Here is a 19,238-nt window from a genome sequence, read left to right as displayed (position 1 = left end):
ACATGTCTTTTTGGGAAAAAAAAAACAAAAACAAAAATAACTTTATTTAAGATTCTACAATAGCCAAAAATCCACAATAGCTACAACATCAGTTCATTACAACTGGCCATCTTTAACAATAGTTGAAAAATTAGGGAACATCACTTTAACTTACTCAAATTTCTATATTTAACTCTTATCTCTTTCTTAACAGATCAAAAAGAAAAAGACCAAAAAAAGAAGGTAAAAAGAAAAACAAGGGGGGGGGAGAGAGATTTAAAGAAAGAATTAAAAGGAAGGGAAAAAATATGAAATAATAATCATCATCATCACATTTGACATGTCAGCTTTGGTGCAAATACTGGCTGGTATTGCGCTAGAGTCCCCTGTTTCTTCACGCCAAGAAACTGTGGTCCAGTCTTGGTTCACCAGATCAAGGGTGAAGGATGGTGAGAAGTGTTTGGCCTCGATGCCTGTTTATAGCATCATAAACAATTTACAAAGACTCAAATTATTATGCAAACACAGCTTGTGTTTACTTCCCTTCAGCTATCAATGACAATTAAAATGAACCCATGAATTTATCCAATGCATTCTAACCAAAAGAAAACAGCATTTTTCACTGAAGGGCTTGTTCATGCAAATCCTAGTTTTGGTGTCAGTATCATCTAAACATTGGACAATGTAAATACTGGGGAAGGATTTAAATGTGTATCTGAACAGCTTTGCAGAAGCAGATGTAGACTTCTTCAGGGAAGGACAGACAACCTCAGGAATGCGTGGAACATTTTGGGGTTGGGCCAGCAATGTGCTTGTGAGGCTACATGGGCCGTTTTTCAGGAAATCCAAACCTCCTCTGCAGTAGGAAGTAACAATGGGACAACGAATGTATTCTAAGGAGCTCTCATCCCCTAATCCCTGAAGGTGTCTGATATGTTTATTTAGCTGTAGCTATTAGATAAAATGTGTTAGTTAAGGACAGAAACGTGAAAAGCAATTATACATATTTGATGATTAAATGATATATAATTATCATTTAACAGAGATAAAGAATGCAATTAAAGATATGGAATTAGACTTCATTTATTTTTTAAATTGCTATCTCAGCCAGTGTGGTGTAGTGGTTAAGAGCAGTAGATTCATAATCTGGGGAACGGGGTTTGATTCCCCGCTCCTCCACATGCAGCTGTTGGATGACCTTGGGCTAGTCACACTTCTTTGAAGTCTCTCAGCCCCACTCACATCAGAGTGTTTGTTGTCGGGGAGGAAGGGAAAGGAGATTGTTAGCCACTTTGAGACTCCTTCGGGTAGTGATAAAGCGGGATATCAAATCCAAACTCCTCCTCTTCTTCTTCTTCTTCTTCTTCTTCTTCTTCTTCTTCTTCTTCTTCTTCTTCTTCTTCTTCTTCCCCCTATGGAGGAAAATCACTGAAATATGTGGAGTTAGAATCATTTAAACAGGAACAGTTCACAGGGTAGAGGAGGAATTGGATAAATGATTACATAATTGGTTTGTATATTAAGTAGGCAGGTAGGTAGGTAGGCTTATAATATGAATGGAAGAGGGAGAGAGACAGAGGAAAAAGATTCCTGGCTCCTTATACTGCAAGATGATCATGGAAGTGTCAGTGGCAAACTGAGGCAGAAGAAACCCAGGCTCCATTGGTTGTGGAAGGGAGGGGAAAGGCGGAGAGAGATGCAGGCGGGGGGAAAAAGACTGGAATGAAGTTGGAATGGAGCTTCAGCTTCTGCATATGCATGTCTCTTTCTCTCTGCCTCTGTTATGCCTTCCAGAGTTGAGGGAGTCAGATTTCTTTTTCCTCCTCTGTCTGCCTCCACTAGTTCCACACACATTGTGTAGCAGAGGGAGGCTGGTTGCCATTCCCTGCTCTCCACTTCTTGCTAGGACACCTGAAGGAGCGTCTCCACCTCCATTGTTCAGCCCGGACACTGAGGTCCAGCACCGAGGGCCTTCTGCTGGTTGTCTCCCTGCGAGAAGTTACAGGGAAGCAGGCAGAGGGCCTTCTTGGTAGTGGCGCCAGCTCTGTGGAACACCCTCCCATCAGATGTCAAAGAAATAAATACTATCTGACTTTTAGAAGACATCTGAACAGCCCTGTTTTAATGACTGATGTTTTAATAGAAATATATATATATTGTCCAGTAGCTCCTTAGAGACCAGTTAAGTTTGTTCTTGTTATGAGCTTTCACTTCTTCAGATACCATTTTATTATATATATATATATATTTCTACTGTGTCAGACCAACACGGCTACCTACCTGATGTTTTAATCTATTTGTAATCTTTTGTTGGAAGCCACCCAGAGTGTCTGGGGAAACCCAGCCGGATGGGCAGGGTGTAAATAAATGATGATGATGATGATGATGAAGAGAAGAAAAAGCAATTTGCTATTGCCATCCAACCCCAGCTTGCCAGCCAGAGGCTTTTGGTTATATATGAATTTTGCACAAACACACTGCCCTTGTAACAGAATTGCTGTGTGTGACGATTGCATTGTAATGCATAATGCACAATGGTACATAACACATAACGAATGACACATACAATCCAACACATCAAATTATACACAATATCAAGGGAATCAGACCACACACACAGGAGATTGCTGAAGTACCAAGGAGGAGAAAGAGAACCTGCACATGCCATTTGAGGCACCTGCTAACTGATTTGCACAATTTAACAGGATGTAAAATTATCTGCCCCACCCTTCCTGAACAAACACAAATCTATCTGATGTTCTCTGACCAAGGTTGTATGCTGCCTTCTGAATGGGCAACATCTCTTTTGAAAACAGAAAAGAGGTCTTGATTCAGACCCAAGAATTCTAAGAGAAGATCCCAAGCCTTATGGTGGGAAACCAGGTGGAATTGAATAAGGTAGGATATTTTGTGCAGAGAACCTTTTATGGGTGACCCATTTTCCTCTTCTTTGAGGCCACTTCCTAATCTCCCTTCCTTCACATCCTCCTCAAAGAAAACCTGTTCTCTAAAGATTTTGGTTTAACTTCTTTGTCATCATCCTAACCAAAATGAAAGCAAACCATTTCTAAATGACTTTGCTCATATTCATCTATTCCTTTCCAGATCTCCTTCTCTGTTTTTGACATTTAAGTGGTCAATTCCTCTGAAAATTCTCTAAGTGTGACCATGGACCCAAGTAACAGCAGGATGGTCACTGACACATATGTATGTTATCTCTATCTTTCCCCTCAATGAGATCCACACTACGTGGGTATTTTGAATAGCACATCCCTTAAAGTTTGCATGTACCCTCTCTGAGCAGCTTTGCAAAGATGACTAACTGCAAGGGAAAAGCTTGTTTTCTAGTAACCACCATAGGTAAAGGTAAAGGGACCCCTGACCATTAGGTCCAGTCATGGCTGACTCTGGGGTTGCAGTGCTCATCTCGCTTTATTGGCCGAGGGAGCTGGCGTACAGCTTCCGGGTCATGTGGCCAGCATGACTAAGCTGCTTCTGGAGAACCAGAGCAGCGCACGGAAACACCATTATCTTCCTGCCGGAGCGATACCTATTTATCTACTTGCACTGGCATGCTTTCGAACTGCTAGGTTGGCAGGAGCAGGGACCGAGCAACGGGAGCTCACCCCATTGCGGGGATTCGAACCGCCAACCTTCTGATCGGCAAGCCCTAGGCTCTGTGGTTTAACCCATAGCGCCACCCGTGTCCCTTAGTAACCACCATAGTACAAGATAATACTAAAAACAGGGTGGGGGGAGAGAAAGGGAAACTAAATTCTATTTTGAAGGAGAAATTGACATGCTATATCTATGCTATTTTTTTTGTAAACCACTTTGTTTCTTTTTTACAATTATACATATGATTGCAACTTACACACGTTTAACATCTGTGAATTGGACTTTATGTGGCTGAAGGCCAGCCAGTGTAAATTATTCTTATTCTTATTATTATTATTATTATTTATTGATTTATACCCCACCTTTTTCGCTAGCCTGACTCAAGGGGGCTTACAGGTAAAAATACAAACCACTAAAACACAGAAAAAGATGATCATTAAAAAACCATTACACACTGATAGAATTAAAACTGTATACACATAATCTATTAAAACCGTACAAATAATTACAATGAAAGCAACACAGCACCAGCACTTTTGTTAAAAGCCGTCAGGTCTCAAAAGCCCATTGAAACAAGAAATAACACAGATGAAATGCACAGAAGACGGAGAGCTTAAAAACTCTTTTTTTGTACAGGGTTTTCCTGTTGCAGAAAGTGCTTTCAGGCTCTTTGCCTTGCAGAACATTACCTAGGATGCTCTCACGCAAGGCCCACTCAGTGCATGGTCCTAGAAAGATAAGAATGGGGGCAGTTCCAAAGAAGTGGTTCAAGTATATGCATTTTTTTGTAGATGCACACCACCCCTGGAACATGCTCATACTGTGTAAACGTTGTTAAATAAATGAATCACTATTGTTGCATGGTATCTGTTGCAGAACCACCCATTCATATGTCTGCCTTGACTCCTCTAGTGGCTACAAAAGATCATACTACGTGACTGCATAAGAAGTAGTTGACCAAGTCCTACCAGGACTACATGTTCTCTGCAAGCAACCATTATTTAATGGGGAAGAAGACAAAAAAATCTGCAATCTGGGTGTGTGCATATTCTTGATGGCATATTCTTCCCCTCCCCCAACTCTCCCCAGTTGTCTCCCCCATGCTGTCCAGAAAGAGAGAATGTGTGTAATCTTCCATCTCATTTGTTTCCTCTGTCAATTTCAGCTTTCCCAATTCCCCATTTATTTATTTATTTTTGCATTCTTAAATTCAGTTCTGCACACTTCTGCAGTAACTTGCTATTTCTTAAAATAAAAAATTCAAATGAAGATTATTCGGCATTTTATGGCACTATGCAAATTTGAGCAAATTTATTTAACATTAAATTTATTTAACATTAATAATGTTACACGTATGGAATGTTCTCCCCAGAGAGGCTCCCCTGGTGCCTTCATTAGGCAAAGGCATTTATCTTCCTTCAGGTCTTTGGCTAATTAAATAATGGTAGGTTTTTTAACCTGGGGTGGGGTATTGTTTTTGTTTGTTATGGTGGTATGTATTTTTGTGTTTTTTATATTGTAAACCACCCTGTGATCCTCGAATGAAGTAAATTTAATTGATAAAAGATAATAATAAATAAGTTTCTGAGCACACTTGTAGCTAAGCATGTTTGCTTACTGATCAATCATATTCTTTGGCATTAGGACACATAACAACATGCTGTAAGAATTTTCATGGTACTTCAGTCTGGGTTCAGGTGCAGTTTGCAAACTGAATCAGCCTTGATCACCCTCACTGGGGATCCGTATTGAGGATGCAACTCTGTTTCCAACTCTATGATTCTATGATTCTATGCTCTGTAGGAATGAAGAAGGAAGAAGGATTATCTCAGCAACTATCTGCAGTTCAACTTCAACATGGATTTTAAAAAAAAATCTACAGGAATGTATGGAAAGATAGAAAAAATTATCACTTCAGAGGACGTAGACTAAGGTCATGGAATCATAGAACTGTAGAGCTGGAAGGAAACCTGAGGATAATTTAGTCCATTCCCCTGCAATGCAGGAATCTGCAGGGGTCCCATACAGGGATTGAACCTGCAACTTTGACGTTGCCAGTATCAACCTCTAACCAGCTGAACTATCTAGGCTAATTTTGTTGTTTAGTCATTTAGTCGTGTCCGATTCTTCATGACACCATGGACCAGAGCACGCCAAGCAATCCTGTCTTCCACTGCCTCCCGCAGTTTAATCAAACTCATGCTGGTAGCTTCAAGAACACTGTCCAACCATCTCATCCTCTGTCGTCCCCTTCTCCTTGTGCCCTCCATCTTTCCCAACATCAGGGTCTTTTCCAGGGAGTCTTCTCTTCCCATGAGGTGGCCAAAGTATTGGAGCCTCAGCTTCAGGATCTGTCCTTCCAGTGAGCACTCAGGGCTGATTTCCTTCACAATGGATAGGTTTGATCTTCTTGAAGTCCATGGGACTCTCAAGAGTCTCCTCCAGCACCATAATTCAAAAGCATTAATTCTTCTGGACCACAAAGCCTTCTTTGTGGTCCAGGTCTGACTTCCATACATCACTACTGGGAAAACCATAGCTTTAACTATATGGATCTTTGTTGGCAAGGTGATATATTTGCTTTTTAAGATGCTGTCTAGGTTTGTCATTGCATCTAGGCTAATAATTATCATTATTTTTTGTGTGGTGTTCCTGAAAATGCCACAGTAACTGGAGATGAGCCAGGAAGAATTATTTCACTTCAACAATATTTTAGGAAATTGCTATAATGGATAAGGCAAGAAAGACTAGAGTAAACAGAAAGCTTTAATTCAATCTTCATTTGCTCAGATACATTAGCAAAGACTAATTCCACCCTTGATTCTTTACTTCCAGCAGAAATAGATACACCAGAAGCACAGAAACAAAGATTGAAGATGATGACCAGTTTCAACCTAACATCTTTGTCCCTTTCGTACAATGAAACTACTTTTTCCAACAACAGCAACAGTAATGATGACACAAAATCGATTGTATATTATGAATTAGAACTATATGTTTTGTTTGTATTAATAATTATAATTTGCATTTTGGGGTGCTGGGGGACTGGAAATGTCATCTGGTTGCTTGGCTTCCGTATTAAGAGGAGTCCTTTTACCGTGTACATCCTGAACCTCGCAATTGCTGACTTTGGCTTACTCACAGTTGAATTGATTATAGAAGTAGTTTGGGCTGTAGGAAGTCTGAAGGAGAGCCTTCTGCATGTGTTCCTTGGTGATGTTTTCCAATTCGTGTACAATGCCGGTCAGTTTCTGCTGACAGCTATCAGCCTTGACAGGTGTGTGTCTGTCCTGTTCCCACTTTGGTACCGATGCCACCGACCGCCATATTTGCCAACCGTTGTGTGTGCCTTAATATGGGTGTTTTCTTTCCTTCTCCCTGGAATTCACTTCATTGTCTGCCTGACTTTTAAGGGAAAACAGGATCTCATAAAATACTATCAGTATACTTTTAATGGCCTCTTTTGCCTACCACTCATGACTATCTCCACCCTGATTCTGTTTATCAAGGTCTGCTTTAAATCACAACAACGAAAGCGGGGGAAACTACTAATGGTTATCCTGCTTACTCTGTTCTTCTTCATCTTTTTTTCTTTTCCACTGAATGCCTATTACATGATCATTTATATTTTTCATTCACCAGCGCCCTATTCCTTACCTTATTGCTACTTAAACACTGCTCTGAACAGCAGTGTGAACCCTTTGATATATTTCCTGATTGGGAGACAGAAAAGAGGCAGGCATAGGGAGAGCATGGGAGCCAGGCTCCAGAATGTTTTCAAAGAAGAAGAAAACTCTACAAAGTAAGTGGAGACCACCTCTGTTGAAATCCGCTTATGATGACTCCAAAGAATATAGGTTTTAGCTGTATCACTCTAGTTACGATAAGACACTATAGTTTCTACTTAGTTAAATATTTGCATGTTCAGACCCAGAAACCTCCCCCCTAAATAAATTCACACATGACTCAAATTTTTTGTTTGTTTTTGGCAGAATTTAGGCCACAACTTTATTGATTAAAGAAAGTGACTGGTTGCATAGGCTCTGGTTCAACTAGCTCCCTCCCATGCAGGGTTCCAGCATAGGTCAGCCAAGGGTGAACACCAGGATAAGCGGAAAGCTGGGAACAGGCTAACTCCGCCACCCAAATGTCCCCCTGGATTCAGGCACGGGCACAACCCCCTCTCAGGGGTTGACCAAACCATTGAGTCCATGGATTCCTTTAATGGAATACCCTTCACAGAGGGATGGCGAGAGTGTTCTCCCATCCCTATCACCTGAACCAGAGCCTTTCCGCAACCTTACAAGTTGTGATGATTTGCTACACGGCAGGCGAAACCCAAATGGCAACAGCCAATCAGCCAAGTGGGGAAAATTCCTGCCATGTCCCTGTCCCAATGACAGATGACACATGATGGCATAGCAAAGTCAAGTGCAAAGTCCTAAAAGTAGGGAGAGGTGGGCGGGTGTTCCAATGCACATGCCGAAAGAGGGAGCTCCGGGTCACGTGCATGGGCATAAAGAGGTCCCTTGAACCATTTGGCCTGCGTCCCATTGGCCAGATTGCACCCAGCTACAAGGGACCTACCAATTGGGTGTTATGGCTGACCAATTGTACTCACCCACAACACAGGGTGTCGGTTTTCCAGGTCTCACCGTAATATGTGCCCTCTTTAAGGGAGGATCTGATGTATCCCAAATCTGCTGACATTTCTTTCTTGTTCAAGGGTGGTGAGGTTTGGCAACCTACTGTAGGTCCAAACATGAGAAGTTCCACATATGAAAACTTATTTACTGTATTAAGGACATTTATAGTTCACCTAATCATATACCAAAGGAGCATAGAGAGCTAAGCAACCATTTTACCATATAGCTCTGTATTGTAAAAAACGGTAAAGGACCCCTGGATTGTTAAGTCTAATCAAATACAACTATAGGGTTGCGGTGCTCATATCACTTTCAGATCAAGGGAGCCGGTGTTTGTCCACAGACAGCTTTCCGGGTCATGTGGCCAGCATGACTAAACTGTTTCTGGTGCAACGGAGCACCGTGATGGAAACCAGAGTGCACGGAAACACCTCTGTTTACCTTCCCACCGCAGCATTACCTATTTATCTACTTTCACTGGTGTGCTTTCAAACTGCTAGGTTGGCAGCAGCTGGAGAGAACAACGGGAGCTCACCCTGTTGCGGGGATTCAAACCGCCAATCTTCAGTGTATTGTATACATTGACTGGCAGGCGTGCAAACCTGAGTTTAATATTGTGGGGGCCCAGGCAAGCCCCACCCCATATTATCAATCACATGGTGCAGTGCACATCCGCCATTTGAATGGAAATGCCCATCAACTTTGCAAGTCCCCTCAAATCCCCTCAAATCTTTTATTTTGGAGCTGGCACCTATGCTGACTGGCAGGAGTTTTTCACAGCCCTATCTAGAGACGCCAGGGACTGAACCTGTGATGCTCTGCAAGCCAGACAGATGTTCTAGCACTGAGCTACATCCCTTCCCCTACACACAATATAGAGAATACAATAATAATAATTCACCATAAAACCAAACAGAATCAAGAACATGCTATACTGGGCACATGCTCTTGGCTGTTAAATGCCAGGAAGTTTTGATCTATACAGATTAGATTTGAGTGTTTTCTGTGGTGAAGGCAGTTACAACAGCATTTGATACAAAACCCATGCCATGAGAAAAATAACTATGGTATGTTTTTAAAAAAGAACCTTCCCAAGGAGCCTTCTGAGTCATGTCAAAATCATTTTGATTCCCTTCAAGGGAAAGATACCAGATGTGAACTACGCCTCTGGAAAAGCCCCCTGACAACCTAGGGACACACAGAAACCCTTTGAGAAATCTCTTCAATCGCATTTTGTGCTCTGTCTCCAAAGTTGCTTCTAGTTTTGCTCTTGCTGAGCTTTTGGGTCCCGTTCCAAATATAATATGGCTTTTACTAGCATAGAAGTTCACACGTGACTGTCTTATAGACCAGCTTGGATCCAGATACAGGGATCCAGAGTTTTACCCATGGTGGAAATGACTGGGAAGCTGTGGAAGGGAATCAGGGAGAGACAACAGAAGATGGCCGGAGATGTAAATAGTTGGGGCAGCCAAGTTTTGGATAAAGTGGAACAGTGAGGAAGCCCAGAGAGGAAAGTGTCACAGTAAACCATGCAGGAGATGATGATTGAGAGTTTGAACCATTTTTAAACTGAGGAGATGGAGAAGAATGGCAGGATATTTGTGCAAGAAGAAGCACCGTGAGTGACTAAACATAGGAAGCAAAGTACAAGGAATAATGGAGTTGCCAATTCTTCCTCCATTTTCCACTGATGCTGCTATGCAAGCAACTCAGAAAATGTCAGTAAGGGAGGGATATCTTTCCCACTTTCCAGTTTGCCGAACGGATTTTGTTATGATGATTCTTAGGTTGTAATCTTGTATGTATATATGTGAGTGGTGTGTTTTTGTATTTAACAAAAGTAATAATCTTAATAACAGGGGAGATGTATAGTAGCATATTGCTTCATGAAATAAATCCAGTAGATTTAGGAATTCCAAAGTTTTAATGTTACTGTTGGGAACTGTTGATATAAAAGATGCGTGTTTACACATGTAATAAAATGCTGCCATATATCTTGAAATGGAGTACCTTTAGCCAAACTTTTCAGGGCCTTAAAGTAGTATGTAGTTTTCTCAGAAGGATTAGACTTCCATACATTTCTTATGCAAGATCATCACAAAAATCCTGTAAAGCTTTCCAATTTTGTACAACATATTATTATTATTATTAATAGTACATAATAATAAACAATAATAAAACTTTCAGTTACCAAGAAAAAATGTTTCAAGTTCTTTACATGCTGTGCTTTTATTATCTCCATCAAACACAGAGAGAAGCGCTATCTGTGGCACCATCTGAAACTTTACCTGTACAATATCTGATATCCTGGGTTTTGGGTTGTGTATCCATGATTCTGCTAAGCAGCTTAAGCATGGAAATATAAAATCAAGGCATAACTAACATCAAAAAAGGGGATTTATCCTGATGAAGTTACTATAGCAGTGATCTACAGGTCAGGAGAACAGCGAAGACTTCTCTAGTGCCTCCTCCGTGTCTCTTCTGAAAAGTGTGTTTAATTTTATTTCATATGTGGTCAGAGCTTTTTCCCCCACCAGAACTTATTGGAACTCAGTTCTGGCACCTCACAGGTGGGCACCATTTCCATTATAAGAGAACAAGGGAGGCATTCATGGCGAGTTCTGGCACCTCTTTGTATAGAAAAAATAGCACTGTGTGTGGCCTCTCACTAAGGACTATCTCCATTTATCCTGTTCATAAAACTATCTTTGAAATGACAACAGAAGAGGCAGCCATTCTGCTTGTACTCTGTTTCTTCCTTAACTTAGCTTTCCCGTTAATTTTGTTTTTCTTAACTGATCATTTCTTCATTCGGCTCTTACACGTTTTTAGTTCTTATGCAGCTGTCTAAATATCATATTTCATCCACTGATGTGTTTCCTGTTTGGAAGAAAGACAAGGGGTTGATCTAAGCAGAACACATAGGTCATACTCCAGATTCTTTTGAAGGAGAAGGAAGATACAGAGGAGCTAGAGGTCCAGGAGGAAAACCTGGTATGGTGTCTTCAAAGTAATCAGAAACTTTTGCGTTTCTCTTCTGATTATAGTGTATGCTCATTTCAGCTTTTTTTTTTTCAAACAAATGTATTTACCATAGAGTGTATATGTCTGAAGAGCTTCAGAGATGTCTACTTATTTTATTTTTTCAACTGCTGAGTGATGTTTTTAGATTGTGATGCTTGCTCTATACTATGGTTATCCAGAGAGCAGTAAGAATGGCTATCTGGAGATCCTGTAATATGATTCATGATGTAATATGAATTATATGATTCATGCATGAAAGAGATTGTCTTATTATGATATTATTGTTTTAATGCAACAATTAGTTGGGATAAGAATGAGAGTTTAGAGAAAGGTAAACTTTCTGAATCGAAGAACAAAGTACTGAAAAAGCAATAGATCCAACTTGAGTGTCATCCTGTAGACCCGTCTGTTTCTTGATTAATGATTTCAAATGTTGATATTAATATCAGTACTGCATAAATGTATTCATCTGGATAAAACAGACTTTTCACTGAAAGCATTTGTGGTAGAGCACTATTAATAAAGCATGTTAAAAGCACCTGACACCAGACTTTCAGGTGTCAAAGGCCAGGATAAAGAGGTGCAGGATCTGTACATGGTAAAATGTGCATAATGAAGGTACCACATGCATCTGTGTAGGGAGGGAATATCACAACTTAGTGTGTGCAACACAGAAGTTATCTCTCCTTGCACTCAGCCCCTGAACTTCTGTGGGTGGTGAAAGCAGACAGCAACAAAACTTAGTCAGATGACTGGTCCATCTTGCTCAATATTGTCTATACTGACTGTTAGTGGCTTGCCCAGATTTTAAAAAATTGCTTTTATTAAGATTTCTTTGGCTAACAAAAATACATGCGGCACCTCTGCTTTCAGTTCATAGAGTCCTTTCTACAGATCAGTTATATCCAATGGGAGGCACTAATGTTATAGGCCGTATGAAGATGGGAGAGAAGAGAGGCATGGGGGGGGGAAGGGGGGTAGAAAGCTTTCATTATTTGGCATAATGTATGTGCGATGTTTGTGTCACCGTCGTGTGGGCAGGTTTCCCCCCCATTCATTTATTAGTTTTTGTTGGCAGTGAGTGAAGTTGTGGGGAGCCCAGAGCATGGTTGCTTGCCTTCAGCTGACTGCAGTGAGTTTTGTTGGCATGGGGAGGGGGGAGATTCCCAATATAGAACTCTACTACATCGTCAACCAAGTGCGCCACATAATCCTATAGGACTAGACAAAACAATGGGCGCACATGGAGACAGACACAATTGAAGACACTCCCATCACTGCTTGGTGTTCTCCCAGCCCTACCTGAAAATTCTAAGACTGAACCTGGAAACTTTGCATGCTCTAAGGAACCAAGTCCATGTTATTATGGTTTGTGTGTGCAGTGGCGTAGCATGGGGGGGCGGGGGGGCGGCCGCACCGGGCGCAACATCTGGGGGTTAGGGCTAGGGGGTGCAAATCCATGGGTTAGGGGGCGCAAATCCATGGGTTAGGGGGCGCAAATTACTTGCCTTGCCCCGGGTGCTGACAACCCACACTACGCCACTGTGTGTGTGTTTCTGCCAACTCAAGTATATGATCACGTTACATTTCACACATAACACACTTGTGAGAGGGGAGTCTTGTATGAATTTCTGAATATCTCAAACCTGTCCTCATCTGTGATCAAATGCTTGGCTGGAAGTAGGATGTTTAAAGCTTGAAATCCCTCAGTCTTCTTTCATCCCAGATGTAGGGTATATAAAATTGGGCAAGATCATAAAGCAGCTGCTTGCAGGGATAGAATTACAGCAATGTGAGTGCGTAACCAGGAACTGGTGTTTTAACAAGGCAGCAAGAAAGCTTTTGCAGTATCATTTGGAATCCTTTTAAAGCAGCATTTTTAATCGGCTGGCACTGATGAATGAAATCTTTCCTTCCTGCTTTTTTCTCCTTCTCTGTGCTGCCTCCGCCTCTCTCTCTCTCTTTCGTTACACTCCTCTTCAAAAGCAACATTTGCTGAAAAGCCCTGATCTCTCCTTTGTCCTGATCTCTCCTTCAGTCTGTTTTGGCTTCCATCATGTCCACAGCTCAATTCTTAAGGTATGTATATGTGCGAGTCTGTGAATGTGGGAACATAGGAAAGCTGCTTTATACTAAGTTAAACTTATTACTCCATCTAGTTGCATGTCGAGGTCCCCAGGGCCACCCCAGTAACTCACACATCACACAGAAATTTTTGTTTAAGGTTTTTGGCATAATTTTGGCCACAGCTTTATTAAAATACAAAAAATGTGAGTGGTTGCTTAGGCATTGGTTGCGACTATCTGCCTCCCCATGGGGGACAGACTGACATTCCACACACCTGTGAAAGTCAGTAAAGGGGAATACACTTGGGGATAGTGATGAAGCAGGGAACCTGCCCTCCCCAAATGCAACCAGGAGCTCACTGCTATGGCCCGAGCCCCCTTGACAGAGTGAACAAGCAATAGTTAGCCCCTGATTTCTTTAATGGAATCCTTTGCAGCAGCAGCATTAGAGGGGCAGGCACAGCCAATCCATGCCCCTCAACCAACCAAACCATAAACCAATGCCTAACCACAACCTTACAAGTTGTGACGATTTGCTACACAGTAGGCAAAAACCAAATGGCCCCAGCCAATCAGCCAGATGGACAAAATTCCTACCGGGCCCCTGCCCCAAGAGCAGACGACCCCATGACAGGCATAGCAAGCAGTGGCGTAGTGTGGGGGGTGCAGAGGGGCCCGGCCGCACCGGGCACAACATCTGGGGGTTAGGGTTAGGGGGCGCAAATCCACGGTTTGGGGGCCCAAATTACTTGCCTTGCCCCGGGTCCTGACAACCCACGCTATGCCACTGATAGCAAGGTCAAAGCGAACAACTCTAAATATGGGGGGGGGCAATCTGATGCACGGGCGAAAAGAGGAAGCCCTCGTGCAAGGAGTTTTAGCATTTCTGGCTGTCAATCAACAAATGGCAACATTAACTTCTTCCCAGCAACAAGGGAAGCCCCAATCGCATCAGTGGCCAATGATCAATTAGCCCGCCCCACAACTTTGGAGTGTCCTGGCGGCCCCCACCGCAACATGTGCTCTCCATGAAGGAGAACACGCTTTATCCTGCATCACAGGGGATTGGATTACATGGGCCTTGGGATCCATTCCAACTCTACCACTCTATGGTTCTAGTTCAGTACTGTTAACACTGATTGACAGGAGTTCTCCAGGATTTCTGGCAACAGCCTTTTACAGCTCTGCCTGAAGATGCAACAGATTGAAAAGCTCCATTATCATTGCTGATTCAGTACAGAATCTGACTATTAATGCAACATGCCACCAAGCTTGAAACATCTGCAAGTACAAGCTGCAAATATCTTCTGAGGCTTTGTTATGTTACAACCAAAACAATTTGAAGCGCACAGAGGGGAATCCTGATGCATCCCGGGAAAGAAAGTTAACCCAAACCTTGCCTTTTTTTGAAACACCAGCTAATGGATTTGCACATTTCAACAGGATATCAATTACCTGCCCCACCCTTGCTGAACCAACATGATAGTCTATCTGAAGTTCTTTGCTCAGTGCTGAGTGCTGACATCTGGATTGGCAACTTGTTTTGAAAAACGGAGAAGAAATACTGGCTCAGACCTTAGAATTCTAAGAGAGCAAACATCTGTGATTGGAATTAAGGTAGGACATTCTTCCTCTTCTTTGAGGCCACATTACATTCTCCCTTCCTCCACACCCCACCTTAAAGACAAAAGCTTTGGGCTTAACCTCTTCACCTCCATCCAGAATGTAGGAAAATTATTTCCAACTGCCTTTGCTCATATTCATCTCTTCCTTTCCAAATTGCCTTCTCTGCTGTCGTCATTTACACAATGTGTTCCTCTGATATTTCCCCATGGATCAAAGTCACGACAGAATGGTGACTGTCACCCTTGCAGTCCCCAAGTTTTCCCCAGTAATATTGCTGCTTCTGGGTATTTTTGGATGGGACAGTCTTGAGATGGATGGGGCACTCCCATTCCAGTTCAGCTTTGTGCAGTTGATTAAGTGCAAAAAAAAGAGCTGGCTTTCGGGTTACAAGTATAGAACTAGGATACTATTATTATTATTTTTTTATAATAAATTTTTATTGAAATTTTCCATTAAGAACACCAAACATATCCATTTACATATCACATAATTTATCTTATTTGGACCTCCCTCAACATCTCTGATAATCATTCGTAGTTCAAATCCTATCTTCACATTCCTTTATTTCAATATTTCCATTAAGTTTTATATTTCTATTCTTATTTGATTTTTGGTAATATTTCCTTATATTTTCACAAAGTTTCTTTAAAACACACTAGCGTTGTACAATCCTCACATATATTTTTCAAATACTCCGTAAATTTCCCCCAGTCCTCAAAAAATCTTTGGTCTTTTTGATATCTAATTTTTCCAGTTAATTTGTCCAGTTCTGCGTAATCTGTTAGTTTTGTCCTCCATTCTTCCAAGGTCGGAACCTCTTCATGTTTCCACTTTTGGGCCAACAATGTCCTTGCTGCGGTGATTGCATATTGGAACAGTTTGCAGTCTCTCCTACTTATATCCATTCTTGTTATTCCCAACAGGAAGGTCTCTGGTTTCTTAGCAAAGCTATACTTTAGCATTTTCTTTAGTTCATTGTATATCATCTCCCAGAACCCCCTTACTTTCCTGCAATCCCACCACATATGCATAAATGTACCTTCTTTCTCCCCGCATCTCCAACACTTGTTACAAATTTTGTACATTTTTGCTAGTTTTACTGGTGTCATATACCACCTGTAAACCATCTTCATTACATTTTCTTTTAATGTAACACATGCAGTAAACCTCAAATTTTCATTCCATATTTTTTGCCAATCATCCATTTCTATATCCCCATGGATCAAAGTCACGGCAGGATAGTGACTGTCACCCTTGCAGACCCCATGTTTTCCCCAGTGATATTGCTGCTTCTGGGTATTTTTGGATGGGACAGTCTTGAGATGGATGGGGCACTCCCATTCCAGTTCAGCTTTGTGCAGTTGATTAAGTGCAAAAAAAGAGCTGGCTTTCGGGTTACAAGTATAGAACTAGGATACTATTAAAAGGAGAAAATTCACTGCTTACAGAGGAAAAAACTGAACTCTACTAGAACCAGAATATTATGAAATGCAAACAAGCAAAAACAACACACACACTTTTTAAGAGGGAGAAAAGAAAACTACATTTTACTATTTGAAAGGAGACATTGACAGCAAGAGTAAAACTGTCGCCTATCACTGCATGATTTCTGTTTCAGAACCTTCCATTCATTCACCTATCTTGCCTCCTTTACTGCCCTGGCTGGCCACATTCAAAGTAGGCCAGCAAGTCCAATTGGGATAGCTTCATGTCCTCTGCAATCAATGGGGTAGAAAAATGAAACAATGGAAAGTGGTAGGATAACTTTATTGTCTGTATGTGTCTTTCTGAAAATGCAACTTTGGAGAGGGTATAATAAGAAGCATTTCACCTTAGCAGTGGTTTCTCAGACTGAAGCAAGAAAGACTAGACTGAAAAGGTTTGTTCCCCTTGTTAGCAAAAGGCTAACGTGACCTTTTCTCACATTTCTCCCAGCAGGAATCACTACACCAGACAGAACACAAAAGCCAAAGTTGAACACAATGGCAAGTTTCAGCCCAACGCTCCTGTGCCCTTTGAATGCTGGAGAGAAATATTATGGAACACCCAATGCAAGTGTTTTTTCCAACAACAGCCACAGTAACGACGACCCAGAATTTATATATAGGACAGTAACAATGTATATAGTGTGTGTATCAATAATTATAGTTTGCATTTTGGGATGCTTGGGGAATGGAACTGTCATCTGGCTGCTTGGATTCCGTATTCAGAGGACCCCCTTCACCACATACATCCTGAACCTCGCCATTGCAGACTTTGGTTTACTCGCTGTTGACTTTATTTTAGAAATACGCTGGCTTCAAAACCGTAAACAGGATGAAGGCATCGTGTTTGAATTCTTCGAAGATATTTTCCAATCCATGTACAACACTGGTCAGTTTCTGCTGACAGCCATCAGCATCGACAGGTGTGTTTGTATCCTGTTCCCCCTTTGGTATCGGTGCCACCGGCCGCCACATTTGTCTACCATTTTGTGTGCCTTGATATGGATATTTTCTTTCATTTTCCCTGGAATTAACTTCATTCTCTTCCTGACTGCTAAGAAGGAACACAAGTATATAAGCTGCTACCAGTATATTGTGAACGGCTTCATTTGCCTCCCACTCATGACTTTCTCCACTTTGATCCTTTTTATCAAGTTCTGCTTTAAAACACAACGGATAAGGCGGAGAAAGCTGATCACGGTTATCCTGCTTACACTCCTCTTCTTTCTTTCTTTTTCTTTCCCAATGAATGCCTTTTACATAAGCAATTATATTTTTGAGTTGCCAACTTTGCATCGCATACAATATGGCTACTTGTGCGCCACTTTGAACAGCAGTGTTAATCCTTTGATCTACTTCCTGGTTGGGAGACCAAAGAGAGGCAAACCTAGGAGGAGCATGAAAGTCATACTTCAGAATGTTTTCAAAGAGGAAGAAAGTCATCCAGATGAAATGGCACCCTCGGCTGAAACCAAGTTATGATGGCTCCAAAAGATTTAATCCAAAAGATGCAATCACACATTCTTAGCCCCTGTGCTCAAGATTCACCTTCCATTTCTTCAAAGAATATGGTATGATTTGCAGTGACCTACATTGAGCTTGCCTCTTCAAGATGGTTCCCACCTGCCTCTGCATGAATTGGGGCTATACCATGAAACCAGCTGAGGGAGGAACGGGGCAGGGGATAGATAAGTAGATGTGCACCTCCTTCTTTCACACATCTCCCCCTCCTATTCTCCACCCTTTTCTTGTCCCTGCTCTCAACCTCATCCCCAAGCATCCTCCTCCCTGCTTTGTTGTAAGCCCCTTAGTACCCCAATTTTCACATTCACCCCTTTCCCCTCCACCGTCTTCCTTCCCCCCTCTAGTCTCCATTTCACAGAGATCAACCCATTTCTGTGCCGAATGCAGAAAGAGGAAATTTGAGAGAAGCTGGAGAGAAGAAGAGGAACTCTTAGGATGCACTCCATCCTGCTCATAGAGTGCACATCCTGCTCACAGAGTGCACATAGAGGAACATAAATAAGAGGTTGAGGGCCTCTGTAACAGCATCCAGATACAGGATTTAAAAGGAAAAAAGAAATGAAACCAGAGGCCTTCCTGCTGGGCATTGTCGACCAGAAGGTGCTAAGGAAGGATCGAACCCTCTTTATGTATGCAACAACAGCAGCAAGGATACTTGTAGCCAAGCATTGGAAAACTCAAGATCTACCCACACTGGAAGAATGGCAGACGCAACTGATAGACTACATGGAACTGGCGGAGATGACTGGCAGAATCCGAGACCTGGGAGAGGAGACGATAGAAGAAGACTGGAAGAAATTCAAGATCTATTTACAAAAATATTGTAAACTGTATGAATGTTAAGAAGGATGCTAGAGTATAAACAACTGGGCACCATTAAGCTAGAGGAAGTGAATTATGAAGATAAGCTAAACTTTAAGAAAATATTAATATTTGGAAGCTCTAAGTTATATTCAATGTGTTAAGATTTGAGCCAAAAGATGTTTAAAATTAGAGATATAACATTGGAAAATTAGATATAAGAATAGAAACAAGGGGATAAATTTCCTGGACAAAGTTTCATAGACAAGAACGCAGGAGCGGGAGGTGTGAGGGAGTCCAAAGGAGTTAAGAAAATTAAGTTAAGAGATGTGATATAGTGATATTGTTCTGTTTCTTTTGGCATTGTAATTAAAGAAAACCGCTAATAAATATATTTTAAAAAATAAATAAAAGGAAAAAAAGAAACAACAGCCCGTAACTGCAATACCTCAAGGACCACCTCTCCC

General features: G+C 41.6%; 2 protein-coding genes across 2 annotated transcripts; both read left to right on the top strand.

Annotated features, from left to right (window-relative positions):
• Positions 1-6,476: 6,476 nt before the first annotated feature.
• Positions 6,477-7,403, top strand: LOC309374771 (mas-related G-protein coupled receptor member H-like; the record flags this gene model as incomplete). The annotated part of the gene is made up of 1 exon (XM_081919956.1): positions 6,477-7,403. One exon carries the CDS (start codon positions 6,477-6,479, stop codon positions 7,401-7,403), a length of 927 nt encoding a protein of 308 aa, XP_081776082.1.
• Positions 7,404-14,790: 7,387 nt separating this feature from the next.
• On the top strand, positions 14,791-18,111 carry LOC309374353 (mas-related G-protein coupled receptor member H-like). Its single transcript, XM_081919173.1, has 2 exons — positions 14,791-14,953; positions 16,901-18,111. Exon 2 carries the CDS (start codon positions 16,945-16,947, stop codon positions 17,926-17,928), a length of 984 nt encoding a protein of 327 aa, XP_081775299.1. The 5' UTR covers positions 14,791-14,953; positions 16,901-16,944; the 3' UTR covers positions 17,929-18,111.
• Positions 18,112-19,238: the final 1,127 nt, after the last annotated feature.

This window comes from Podarcis melisellensis, assembly GCF_964234715.1.
Source record: "Podarcis melisellensis genome assembly, chromosome: 7".
Taxonomy (NCBI): domain Eukaryota; kingdom Metazoa; phylum Chordata; class Lepidosauria; order Squamata; family Lacertidae; genus Podarcis; species Podarcis melisellensis.
This window is presented reverse-complemented; position numbering and strand designations above follow the sequence as displayed.

What these genes read in the sequence shown, in the direction of transcription:
- LOC309374353 (XM_081919173.1), top strand. Translation starts at nt 16,945, where the DNA reads ATGGCAAGTTTCAGCCCAACGCTCCTGTGCCCTTTGAATGCTGGAGAG.